Genomic DNA, 13593 nt, shown 5'->3' with positions numbered 1-13593 from the left:
AGGGCTATTGAAATGGTAATCACGGCAACAGCTGATATAAGTATCATTTGAATTGTAAATGTCAACATGATTATGTGGGCGCTTGTAAAACCGCTTTCCGCGTTAAACTATCAATTTTTTCCAAACTTCACAACTTTTATTTTATCGCTAATGCTCAAACTTTATGTAACTGCCCAATTCATGTTTTATGGCATATAAATACCATAAAACATATATTTATCTAATTACTTAATGTAAAAAAAAATTGTAATAAAATAACTTATATAACACTTTAAATAAATATATTAATTATAGAAAGAAATATTCTTAATGTTTTAATTTGTGTTTTTAAGTACTTAATGTTATTAAACTGCACTTAATATGTAAGTATGTAGTATATTGCGTAAAAGATGACCAGTCGATTCGTGGAACATTTTGTTCGCCGAGTGGCCATATAGTTTCAATAAATCTAGTTAAAGCAGTAAAGTCTAGGAGTCTAGTAATACCGGTCCCAAGTACCTATCGACCCGTGCTAACCCGGGAAGGAAAAACGTCTTAACCAATAGTAAAATCTTTATATAGATAGGCCATTTTGCTTTTACCGAATGGGAGGGACGAGGCACGAGGGCTTTATATACCGGTTCTCGTTGCACTGTTGGCCTCAGGCACTCCTCCGGTTTTACTAGATTGGAGATAAATGTACAGGAACATATATTACGACCAAAGCGTAAACTTCGCAATATCTGCCTCCTTTTAATTGGGCTTTAAAGGCTTGAGAAATTATCGTTGCATGTAGGGATGGATAGGTTTAACTCGATATTGAATCATGATGGTATGTAGGTCGATGCTGTGACAGTCCAATTATGTGAGATAACGACGCTTCATATCGTAGTTGCTTTGTAACACGCGTGGCTTGGCTACACGTGTTGAAGGAAATCGGGGTTAACGGATTTAAATTTTCTACACCTTTTTTCTTTAAATATTGGGAAAGGCAGCAGTCATTTTTATCCACCGTTTCAATTTAATACATTTAGTTTTATCTACTGTTACAAAACGACATTACATTTAAGTTTTTTATAATACAAAAGGTAATCACGGTCTATATCCTGGTCAATATAAGTCTAGTGACAATTACATTATTATTATTATTAATAAGCTTTTATATGACCCAAATAAGTACTTACGGTCTTCGTCTTTGCTGTATAGACATTAAACTACGAGTATAAATAGCATTCGATTGAACCATACCAGTAATGCATACAAACAGGCGTGTCACGGAACTCACGGACAAACTAAAGACAGGTTTACCTCATTTTTATCTTTCAATAGCAGCTGTGTAAGCTATCTTATTGAATGGCTGCGAAAGACTGCTTATAACGGACCAATGATAACAATTGTATCATTCGGTGTCCGATGCTTTGCGCGTGGGCACGAACAAAGGATGATTATTATTTAATCTACAACAAAGGTCAGCGTGGTTGCGTAACAGTTGCAGATAATGCATGATTCAACTTTTTGTAGGGCTCATAATAACGGTAAATGTAAATGGAGCAACGTCAACGTAAGGTATGAATAAAAATAAAACATTACGTACCTCGTACACAAGAACAAGAATATGGGTTTTTCTCAAGCGTGTTTTTTGTTTGAATAATTTGTACTTAATGTGGTTTTCTTTGGATAGTTTGTCAACCTTAAGTTAAATAACAGACATAGGAAACTAAATAAGATCTTTAGAAAATCTAAGTTGTATTAGTTAGAGAGGTATCAAAGTGATGTCTTTCTAACGAACTCTAGTGCCTTCAACCAACAGACCGTTAACGTCCTGTGTTAGTAACAGTCCAGTTAATCAAGACCCCGGCCTCTTCGCTGAAACGCCCTTATTTCCTTCGTGAGATAGAATAAAGAGGGACCTTTTTATTATGGGTCGCTGATACTTATTAGCAAAGTAAATCCTGTAGGGCGCAGCGTCCAGCACCCGGAATACCAGTACAAATAATCACCATTTGGGTAGTATGTGTTTATTCATCTGATATACAAAACTGTATTAATAAACACTTTGAATAATGGTTGTTTTTAAAGTCATTTTTTCACAGCTGTCTACACGCGACAAGGAATTAAAATACGATTATGTTTTGAGTGAAATGTCCGTAAAGACCAAGGTGTTTGCGTCATAAGCCTCAGTTATCGCCGGCGCTTTGTTTAAATGTTGCCAGCAACGAAAATATCCTGACTGTCAGCTGTCAGACTGTAGTGACGTTCAAAGTTTACTACTGTAATACATTCATAATTTTCTTTAATATCCGTAGATCTCAAAGACTTTAAATTCTACAGTGAACCTAAACTGTTAGGTAAGACTCGTTTAATTATTCTTAGCTTTAATAAAAGCCGTTTTTCTTGTGATTTTATATTGGGAATACACCTCGGTAAAAGTAAAGCACCGTTGCCAGGCGCGCAGCTCAAAGGCTTCCCGGGTTCGAGCTATACACCTTCGTATATACCTCGGCTTTCCACTTCCAGGAAAATTACTCTGATATAGCCGTTTGAAAGGACTTCGCCACGTAACGCTCAAAATATTTTTAGAGGATATTTTTTAATTTATGTTTTTGTGTTCGCTTTTTGCCAGTAATAAAAAACAGTAGGTTTTCCAGGTAAGTATAGGAAGTGCATACTATTTTTGTAGTATCTTTTAAGGTATTTTACACTTCTCTATTTCAATGTTTGTTTTTATTACTTTAATCTTTGAAATGAAATGAGTCTATTAAACTGTAGTTAACCTAAATTATAAACCGGTTAATTGTATGAAGGAGTTACCGATTTCCGTTCCTCGACTTTTCCTTCTTTTAATAACCGTTTCTGATCATAGTGATTAACTTTTAAATTAAGTACTTTTATTGAACAGAACTGTAACTAACTAATGATTGGTTGACTTAAAATAATTGATATTTTATTTTCAAATAGCTACCAAAGACTTAGACCTTAAGCCAATATATATCTACATCACTTTTTTACATTTTCGAGATCATATTCTGGTAGATAATACATATATCGTTTAATATCATGCTTAAACAGCAATATAGCAAGATCTATGCCGTCTATAACAATTCTGACTACAATACAGGTAGTTTATTGTGTATATCCAACGCTCCGGCACAAAGGACACGTCAACGTAAAGTGCAACCAGCATGTGTACACCCTATGCATACGTGTGGCCATTGTGTGCTGTTTGTGTGAAGCCGGCGTTATGCGGCCGCAGGGCTTGAGTGACGGCCTGTTCCTATCTAAGCACCAGGCTGCAGCACCAATGAGCTTCGCGCAACTTACGTTTGGATTGTTTGGAATTTATTACTACTAGCTAAAGTAGCTTATCAGTTAAGGAAAATATCATGAGAAAACATCAGCTGCACACATCTACAAAAAAATTCAAACAACTGTGTATTTTCTGACTTCTATGCCGAAATTGCTCTTGCAATTAGGTAATCTATGCGCGTACACAATCAAAGACATGTGCCCACTGTCAAGCAGAGGTACGCCGATGATGGTGATATTGATGATCAACAAGAATTTTCGTAAATACCTACGAAATTACAGAAGCGATTTAGAGCGATCTAACTACGTGGATTACCTATCCTAACCTAACGTTCCATAAATTACGACTTATCCCAACCCTATTCGGATCCAGTGATCAGAACAAGCAATTCAATAGTAAATTGGCTTGTACGGAACCCATTAAATGGTCGTGGGGTTACAAACTTATCATCGATCGTGTCGGGTCAATTTGTACAATAACATTCAGCAACCTCGTACACATTTAGTAGAAATAGAGCTTTACTAGTATTAGATATTAGTTTCAACTTCAAGCAAACGCAAACATGAGAAGCGATTTCAGAACTTCACTCAGGATTGGTTTTAGTTCTAATCTACAATTCTACATTCGGTATTCAAACTAAGTAATTATCCAAACTTCCGGTTTGGATCGAAGTTTCTGATATAAATGGGTGTGTAATTACCTATACCCATAACTTATTAAGAGCTGTTGTATGTTGGCGAATTCGTATACCTATATTATTATAGTTACTATTGTGACTGCTGACCATTTTAAAGTGAATTAAGTAGTATTAGAAAAACAGGATTTATACTCCAGTTTAGCTTATTTGATACACAATATAAATTACTTTTTTTTGCTAATCATCTCAGCTGTTGTTTTTAGGGTTCCGTATCCAAAGGGTTTCTATGAGCGTCAACACCAAGAAGACTGTCATCATGGTGCAAGGCGTAAGCCAATCTCCGAGAATCATACTCGACGGTGCTGTACTCGATGTCGTGGACTATTTCTGCTATCTTGGCTCTACTACCACCCAGTCTCTATCTAGCGACAAGGAGATGGAGCATCAACTGTTTTTGGGAAGCTTTTTGCGCGCGTATGGAGAAACCGTATGCTCACTACTTACACCAAAGTCCTTGTATACCAGACCTGCGTACTAAGTGTATTGCTGTACGCATCGGAAACATGGACTACATACGCGAAACAAGAACGCAAGCTCAACGCTTTCCACATGCGCTACCTGAGGACTATTCTTGGAGTTACTTGGCAAGATAAGATTAGCAACGAGGTAGTGCTCTCAAGAACGCACTGTTGCAGCCTAACTGCTATGTTAAAGCAGAGAAGACTTCGCTGGCTCGGTCACGTACATCGCATGGACCCTGGGAGACTACCACGCCAAGTTATGCTGGGTCAGATAGCGGACGTAAAAAGACCTGTTGGGCGTCCAGCTCTACGGTTTAAGGACTCCTGTAAGCGGGACATGGACAGTTTTGGCATTCGGACCGACAGTTGGGAGAAACGTGCTGAAATGAGACCGGAATGGCGTCACGACATTAAAGTCGGAACATCAAAGCACGACGATGACTGGCTGGAGAACCTTAAGCAGAAAAGTCTACGTCGTGCTCTACCACCTCCTGCGGACTCGCGTTTTGTGTGCGATCGATGTGGCAAGAAATGCCGCGCTGCGATAGGACTTTACAGCCATCAACGGCGATGCAGGACCACATAAACCCACAAGCGCCGCAACAAGCATCTACAACAGATGATGTGGCCAATGTTGGTGATGATGACCCAAAGGGTAAAAACAGGACCCGATTACTAAGACTCCACTGTCCGTCTGTCTGTCTGTCCGTCTATCTGTCTGTTTGTCTGTCACCAGGCTGTATCTCATGAACCGTGATAGCTAGACAGTGGGAATTTTTACAGATGATGTATTTCTGTTGCCACTAAACAACAAATACTAAAAAGAACGGAACCTTCGGTGGGCGAGTCCGAATCGCACTTGTCCGGTTTTTTCTTGATTTGGCATCAGATACGGTCTAAATCATATACAAACCGAAACAGAGCAACATGATTAAGTAATTAAAAGTCTATTAATAAGTATAATCGATACGGCACACATATATAGCAGTAGATATGTGTGGAAATATAAAGTGGACCGGTTAAATGACCTCACCCCTGCTAGCGACAAAAGGGGAGCGCGGCAGAAAATGAATCAGTCGCTTTTGTGCCAAACACTAACGATTAAATTGTGTTTCGTACTCGGTACCTACCTATATGTAAGTATTTGTAATTTCTTATAAACTGTGGTAGTGACAACAAAATAATGGGGAACGCTAAGCAGCACCAGCACAATATTTAGACAGGTATTAATTGTTCTTATGACGTCATGTACTCTTACATTTACAACTATTTAGGCAGATAAACCTGTTAAACATGATGTTCCTGCAGTTTATTCTGTAATATAATAAATGTTTTTTTATTAAAACTGCATACTATCCCAATAAATTATGTAATTTACCTATGAAAAGACGATTCCTTACGACTATATTAAAATGCTTATAGTTTATTTTTCACCAGGCTAATGTAGGTACATAATTATAGTAGTAGTTCATTACTGTTTTAATGCAGTGTGCAGTGTCTTAGATCAGGAGTTGCAAGATGACACATTACCGACAGAACAAACTATTGCTTACGGCTATAATAGTTATATTACGGTTTATCTGTTACAGTTAGTTCAGTGTATGTGATAAGATAGTGTTATCTACAGTCTCTCGGATGTAACCTGGCGTGCAGTTCTTGCTACGTAAACTATGAGATATGATAGTTGTCACGGCGGCCCAAATCACGACGCGTTGCGTTGGTCACGTGCTTTCCTCGCGCTTTTACTTTCACTACCACTGCCTAATGCCTATTTATTCCATTCATCATTCGCTTGCCCTTGTCTTGTCCCATTCACTTGGGGTCGGCGCAGCATGTCTTTTTCTTCCATACATCTCTGTCACCCGTCATCTCATCATTCACTTGCGTTAGTTTCATATCATCTTTCACACAGTCCATCCACCTTTTCCTCGGTTTTCCTCTCCTCGTACTTCCCTCCACATTCATTCTTAATACCTTTCTCGTCACATGACTTTCATCCCTCTGCATCACATGCCCGTACCATGCTAGGCGATTTGCCCTTACTTTTTCTGTTATGGGTGCAACTTTCAGGCTTCCTCTTATATACTCATTCCTTATCCTATCCATTCTCGTCACGCCACACATCCACCTTAACATTCTCATTCTCATATCCGCTACATGCAATCTCTTTTCATCCGTCACCTTTAGGGCCCAACACTCTGATCCATACATGACGACAGGTCTTATGATCGTTTTATAAATTTTACCCTTCAACCGAAGGGGCATACGGGCGTCACAAATGGTTCCCGTAACCTGTCGCCATTTCATCCATCCTGTGCTAATCCGGTTTTTCACGTCACGGTCAATATCGCCATCGCACTGTACGAGCGAACCGAGGTACTTGAAGTCGGAGCAGACCGGCAATGTAACGCTATCGAGTTCTATGGCAGCAAAACTGGAGAGACCGCCAAAATCGCAGAACATGTGTTCTGTTTTAGATCTGCTGATCTTTAGGCCAACATTCTCCAATTTTTGCCGCCATTTCTCAAGTCTGCTCTGCACCTCTAGTTCGTTTTCACCTACAATCACAATGTCATCAGCAAACAGCATACACCAAGGTGCCTCCTCCTGTATGTCCGACGACAGTGCGTCCATAACTAGCAGGAAGAGGTAAGGGCTTAAAGCCGATCCCTGGTGCAAGCCTACTGTGACACTGAACCTGTCGGTGGTGCCAGCGGCTGACCGGACGCGTGTACAACATCGGTTGTACATTGACCGGATTAGCTCCACATACTTTCCAGGCACGCATTTCTCTTTCAGAGCCCACCACAAAACCTCTCGGGGTACTCGATCGTATGCTTTTTCGAGGTCAACAAACACCATATGCAGGTTCTTTTTGGCATGTCTGTATTTTTCGCACATTTGGCGAAGTGCAAAGATGGCGTCTGTTGTACCTCTCCCCGGCATAAACCCGAACTGGTTTTGTGTTATATCACTCTCATCTCTCAGGCGTCTCTCTATCACTTTTTCCCATATTTTCATGCTATGTGACATGAGCTTTATTCCTCTATAGTTGTTGCATTCCTGTACATCCCCTTTGTTTTTAAAAATGGGCACCAGCAAACTGTCACACCATTCGTCGGGGATTGTTACTTCATGCAACAACTTATTGAAGAATAAAGTCAGCCACATACATCCATCCTCACGCAATAACTTCCATACCTCTCCTGGTATATCATCTGGTCCTACAGATTTTCCATTTTTCATACTTCTCACAGCTGTTCTTACTTCATCCATACATATTTCTTTCACTGCACCCATATTTATCAGCCTGTGCTCTAGCACCCTGCCCCATTCATTTTCTTCATTCATCAACCTTTCGAAGTATACTTTTCAACGTTCTTTTATCGCTTCATCTTTCGTAATCACCTTACCTGCATCATCTTGCACACATTTTATATGAGCCATATCCCGAGAACTTCTTTCTCTCGCTTTCGCTAGGCGGTACAGCTGCTTTTCGCCTTTAGGGCTATTTAAAGACTCGTACAAACAAAAAAAATTAAACCACCCGTGACAAAAATTATAAGCAAAAATGTGTGCCCAAGTTTTGCTGTGTTCAAGCTAACTAACTAACTTCACCGATCAAGGTCATTACATAAGTATCTATAGAGCTTATTACACTATCCTAATTTAGTGACTAACAAGAGGGACGCCGCTATACGTGAAAAACGATAGGATGTTTATGCAAAATAAAGATATTTGATATTTGTATCTCTTATCGCGTCTCACGTATAGCGGCGTCCCTCTTGTTAGTCACTAAATTTAGCAAAGTTTAATAAGCCCTTATGTCCTTTATTTGAAAATTGCGAAACAAAGATCCATTTAAGAAGTGAGAATTCAATACTGCCTTATAAATACTAGCCATGTGGGCTATACGAGTAAACTGCCCCAAGCACAACTTTCATAGTGCGAAATGTAATAATACAATATCAATGTAACAATCTAAACCTAGAGCTAGACGTAATTGACGTCCCATTAATATAATCCATGTATTGTTCTGTTTCTGTGATTGACATAGATTTATCAGCCACTAATTAATCAGATAAAAAAACAATACCAGATACCTACATACAAAATGACTATTAATAAATGTAATGAGTCATAACATAGCTTTCGCCGTTCCGTGCGATACGAACAAAGTTTTAATTAACGTTTCAAACTTTCTATTCATACTGAAGTTCCAGTTGTTTGTTTCAGTTTCGTTTCGCAACTTAAATAATTGACGTAATTTAGAGTTTCCGAACAGCTCTCATGGTTAAATAACAAACGACGTAAAAGTGAATAGCACATTTTTGGCATAATTACCCCAACCCGACCGCTTTCTCTTATAACAGTTTTAATTGGCCTTTGATATTGTTTTTAGCTTTAATATTAATTTTAATAATAAAAGCAATTACAAATCGTGCAAATTTTAGAGCTAACAGTAACCTGAACAAACTCGTCCGATATAAGCGTTGTTTGTCAATTTTACCGATGACGCAGCAGGCTGTCAAAGCACGGTGTTCGTTGTGCACATAAACAATTCAGTCGCAACCGGCGCCCGCCGCCGGCTTCCCATCTCCCCACTTTCCCCATTCAATGGGGGTCCCCCTTCCCCCGACTGCCCCATTTTTCACGAATTCCCGCGTGTCGCGTGTCGGCTGCCTCCTGCCGATATCCGCAACCCACAACTGAGTTAGTGTCACGACTGTCACGCCTTTTGCGAGTAAAATGTTGTTATGACAACACACGACCAGCTGATCTGCACCGGCTAAATTCATTAGCTTAATTCATTATTTCAACTAGCCTTGAAGGCATCGAGAAGCCTGTGGAAGCGTGAACGTAAAATTGTATATTCAACTTTGAGCGTGTTATATTATATTCCTTTGTTTAAAAGTTGTATCTCTTTGAATAGGTATTCTTTAAGTGTCTGCATCGAATATGACGCCTTTTGTTTGAGAATCTCAATTTTATATTTCAACACTTTGCTTATTAAAACTCTCTTTTGAAACGTCTTTCTTATCTGCCCATCCATTCGTTTTTATTAGTCGCACCGTTGCCCTCTGATTCTACAATTTATTGAGTTCCTATTGAAATTAGGTACTCTTGTCCAATTTACATTTCTTAATGCGTCTCGGAGACAGAGTTTGATATATTGTTTTAGAGAGACTTTAGATGGGTAATGATAATAAATCTATCGGAGTATATTAAATTAACGGCCTCAGTGTGTCGTTATCGAATATCAATCAGCATTAGTGCATGGCGAGCGGCCTTTTCCGCCGTCCGTCTCGCAATTCTCGCATTTCGGCGCGGCGAGGTGCGGCGTGCGGCGCTGACTCGGCGGCGAGGCGGTTTTCGTCGACTCGGCCGTGACTCAGCATGAGCCGGCATGACTCCATGATTCAACCATTCCACGGGATCGCCGTCGGCCGAAATAAGTGGATTGCTTCTTCACGGCTCAATGAATCCATTTTAAAAGTGCTGTGATGTCATTACTACAAACGATGTTGTAAAGGCTTTATGTTCCTTTAAATTTCTTCGACCTTTCTCAAAGTAGGTCTGTTTGTGGCATTTCAAGGTTTTGTAGTAATATTTCAGACATTTTAGGGGCAATTTCATTTTAACTTGTACTTTAAAGCGTGACATGTCGTGTTTCAGTAACACCTGACCGTCACATTCCTGACAAAATGTATGGGATTTGACATTGACCGTCAGTTTTGTGACGATTGCTAACCGGCCGTTATGGGTACACATAGGTACACAGTACCCAGTTAAGTGAAAATGCCCGTAGGATTTTTTTATTTTTTATTGTGCACTACTGACTGACCCAACTGATGCAATCCAAGCAGTTAGAATTCTCACAGAAAAACATCGCCATAATTAAGAAGATTTGCACTTCATTTTCATCGACCTGAAGAAGGCATTTGACCGGGTGCTACGAAAACTAGTATGGCAGGCGTTAAGATCGCAAAACCTGCCTGAATGCTACGTGCAGTTGGTTCAGGACATGTATCATCATAATGTACGCACCAAAGTTAAATCGGCAGCAGGTCTCAGCCAGGAATTCAGTGTGGGTGTGGGAGTTCATCAAGGGTCAGCACTGAGCCCTCTGATCTTTAACTTAGTCATGGACTATATCACTCAATGTATTCAAGAACCCTTACCTTGGAATCTCTTATACGCAGACGCGGCAGACGACATCGTCCTTATAGCCAAAACTACTCAAGAACTCCAAAACGCGGGCCTCAGGGTTAGCAGGACAAAAACGGAACACCTCGAATGCATCTTCAGCAACAATTTAGAAAATGATTCAGTGATTTGCTATCCTGATAAAACACCGGTACCAAAAGTAAAGCAATTTAAATACTTAGGATCCATAATTGCCAGTACCGCGAATGTAGAGCCAGACATAGGGCATAGAATAAGTGTTGCCTGGCAAAAATGGCGGTCGCTAACTGGGGTTTTATGTGACCCTAGTATGACTGTTCGCACAAAAGGCAAGGTGTATAAGATGGCGGTGAGGCCGGCGATGCTATACGGGGCGGAATGCTGGACGGTAAAAGAGTCGCATGTGCAAAAACTAAATACCGCAGAAATGAAAATGTTAAGATGGTCAGGAGGAGTAACTAAAATCGACAAAGTCCGCAATGAATATGTCCGTGGTGGCTTAAAAGTGGCCCCTATCCCCGAAAAACTAATAGAAAGTCGCTTAAGGTGGTATGGCCACGTAATGCGTAGAGACGAAGAACACGTGGTCAAAAAAGCTCTATGCCTCCCGGAACGTAAGAGAGGCCGCGGATGCCCTTATTTGCTGACATGGTGGAACAGCATGACCAAACTAGCTAATAAATTAAATTTACCCGACCCGACAACCCAAGACAGGCAGTCTTGGTGCCGAAAAATTAGGAGAGCCGACCCCACCTAAAGTGGGATGGAACAAAGAAAAAGAAGAAGACTACTAAAGAAAAGTTCATAAAACAAACCATGACAGGACTTAAATGAATACGTAACAACAGGCGGACCTATCGCTATAAAGCGATCTCTTCCAGACAACCTTCAGATAGCGAATGAGTGGCATGAAATAAGCTATTGGGCAGTGCAAAACAAAAAAGAAACCTTATAATGCGAAAACAAATGCACACATTTTGAAGACGATCAAGTTTGTTTAATTGCTCTTCAGAGAGATTTAGATAGGAGATGTCGTCATAGTCTAGAATAGGAAGAAGAAGAGATAGGGCCAGCGCAATTTTAGTGGCAAGTGGTAAAAAGTTGCAGAGACGCCTAAGAGATCCCACGGCAGCAAAAACTTTACGACCAACCTCGTTAAGTGGCGGACCCCAAGAAAGAGTACGATCCATGATCACTCCCATATTCTTAACTTGGGATGAGAACGGGATCTGGACCCCATCGAATAAGATCGGAGGCACTCTCGAAATTCACCTTTGCTATATTCATAGGGCTACCAATAATAATAACTTGGCCCGGGTCTTCGTAGGATTGTTGGGATCTCATAGTGTTAGTGTATTTAGAACTTTGTTATGTCACAGAATAACTAATAGTACTACCGTAGTATTTCCCGTACCGGTTATGTTCCCATTTCATGATCTATTAGTTAATACAATCTCTTTACCGTACGTTTCTGTAATTTGTGATTATCTATATCAAAGCGATTACACTTAAAGAGGACACGAGTAATAAATAGGTACACAATTATTTGCCTTTATTGAGCTTATTGTTAACCTGCCATTACCCTTAAATGACGTAAAATTAGTAATTCTAACTTATTAAAAGTCGTTAAAATTGGAAACCGACTTCAGTAGGGAACTTCATATTTAATCTACTTTATTTTATTACCTATGTATTGACATGAGGTTTTCTGTTTCAGAGGGTAGAGCGCGAAAGTGCGAAGAGCCCGGCTACGACGGGCGGTAGGAAGAAAGCAGCAGTGCGCAGCAACGGGCAGATCGCGTCGGCGGAGCCTCCACCACAACCATCAGGTAAATTCATATTCTTAGGTCTTGATGTACGTGGCAGCGAACGACCAATTCCTGTACATCCTTGAGAGAAGTACTAGTCCTTGGTACCACTTTGACTTTGTCCACCTATCACTTTGGTTCAAGGCATCGAGAGCCCATTGATACTATCCTGTCTCTACCAGTAATATTTCTGCAGAGAATATTTTTAAGATAATTAATGAAAAACTTTGTGGGGCGACTTTATGCACAACACAACCCTAGTGTGCTGTGGAATCATTTGCGTAGTAGCATGGATAAAAGCCGTGGGGATGATATACATATCTCATGAACATAACCCTGCTTGCTGGTTTGCCGATTTACTGCAATCATCGTATTCATACTTCAAAACACAAGCAGTACAGTCATAAGAGCCCAATTCGCCGCAATCATTGTATTTGGCACACTTTGATGATAGTTCTAGCCTAGCGAACATTTGGCTAATTTTCTCGTTTGAAACTGTGCGACTAGTTCTAATAAATATAGTTCCGTTAGTTTCCTTTGTAGATACGTGAAGCTCGTATCGTACGTTTTACGGCAACGGGTAGTTAGAGTCCCCCCGGGCTCGATCCGACTCGGCTCTTAATAGGATGGGATTCAGGGCATTCAGCCGGCTGGTTTCATCAAACCTGTCTACGTTGCTACTATTGCTAGATTGAATACAGCATTAATAAGGATTTTGGTGAAATTACTTGTTATGCTTCTTTTGTTGTATTTTAGTACTCTTTAATACGTGAAAATAAATTAGAAAACGCCCACAAACTTTGATGTCTAAAACAAAGAAAAGAAGACTTGTAATTAAAGTGAGTCGTTTCTTTGACCGTAATTTTATTGACCCTATTGTAAGCGAAAGCGTTGCCGTACGGAAATATTTACAGGATGACTTGAATGCTTATTAAGCTGCTCAGTCGCCTTACAAACTAATTTCCGCAGCATGCACAAAACGCCGTCTAGTCTTCCAGCGAAACAATTAACGTAGTTCGCGAGGTCTTGGCAGAATTACAGGTTCCTTACAAGTTCCTCGAGCGAGATGCAAGGGAATTAAAGCTCGAAAAAACTCTCAAAGCATTCTAGGTTTTCTAGCGAAATATTTTATAATGGCGTCGTACTTTTCTAGTA

At 40.1% G+C, this 13593-nt stretch overlaps 1 protein-coding gene across 3 annotated transcripts in view; it reads left to right on the top strand.

The window, feature by feature from the left end:
• Positions 1-13593, top strand: part of LOC134744526 (lysine-specific demethylase 3A) — a 220458-nt gene that overhangs the window by 92246 nt on the left and 114619 nt on the right. For all 3 annotated transcript variants that reach the window (XM_063678327.1, XM_063678328.1, XM_063678330.1), the window contains one exon: positions 12348-12459. In XM_063678327.1, coding sequence (XP_063534397.1) covers positions 12348-12459 — 112 coding nt within the window. The remainder of the gene's footprint in view (positions 1-12347; positions 12460-13593) is intronic.

The sequence above is a fragment of the Cydia strobilella genome, chromosome 10 (genome assembly GCF_947568885.1).
Source record: "Cydia strobilella chromosome 10, ilCydStro3.1, whole genome shotgun sequence".
Classification (NCBI taxonomy): domain Eukaryota; kingdom Metazoa; phylum Arthropoda; class Insecta; order Lepidoptera; family Tortricidae; genus Cydia; species Cydia strobilella.
This window is presented reverse-complemented; position numbering and strand designations above follow the sequence as displayed.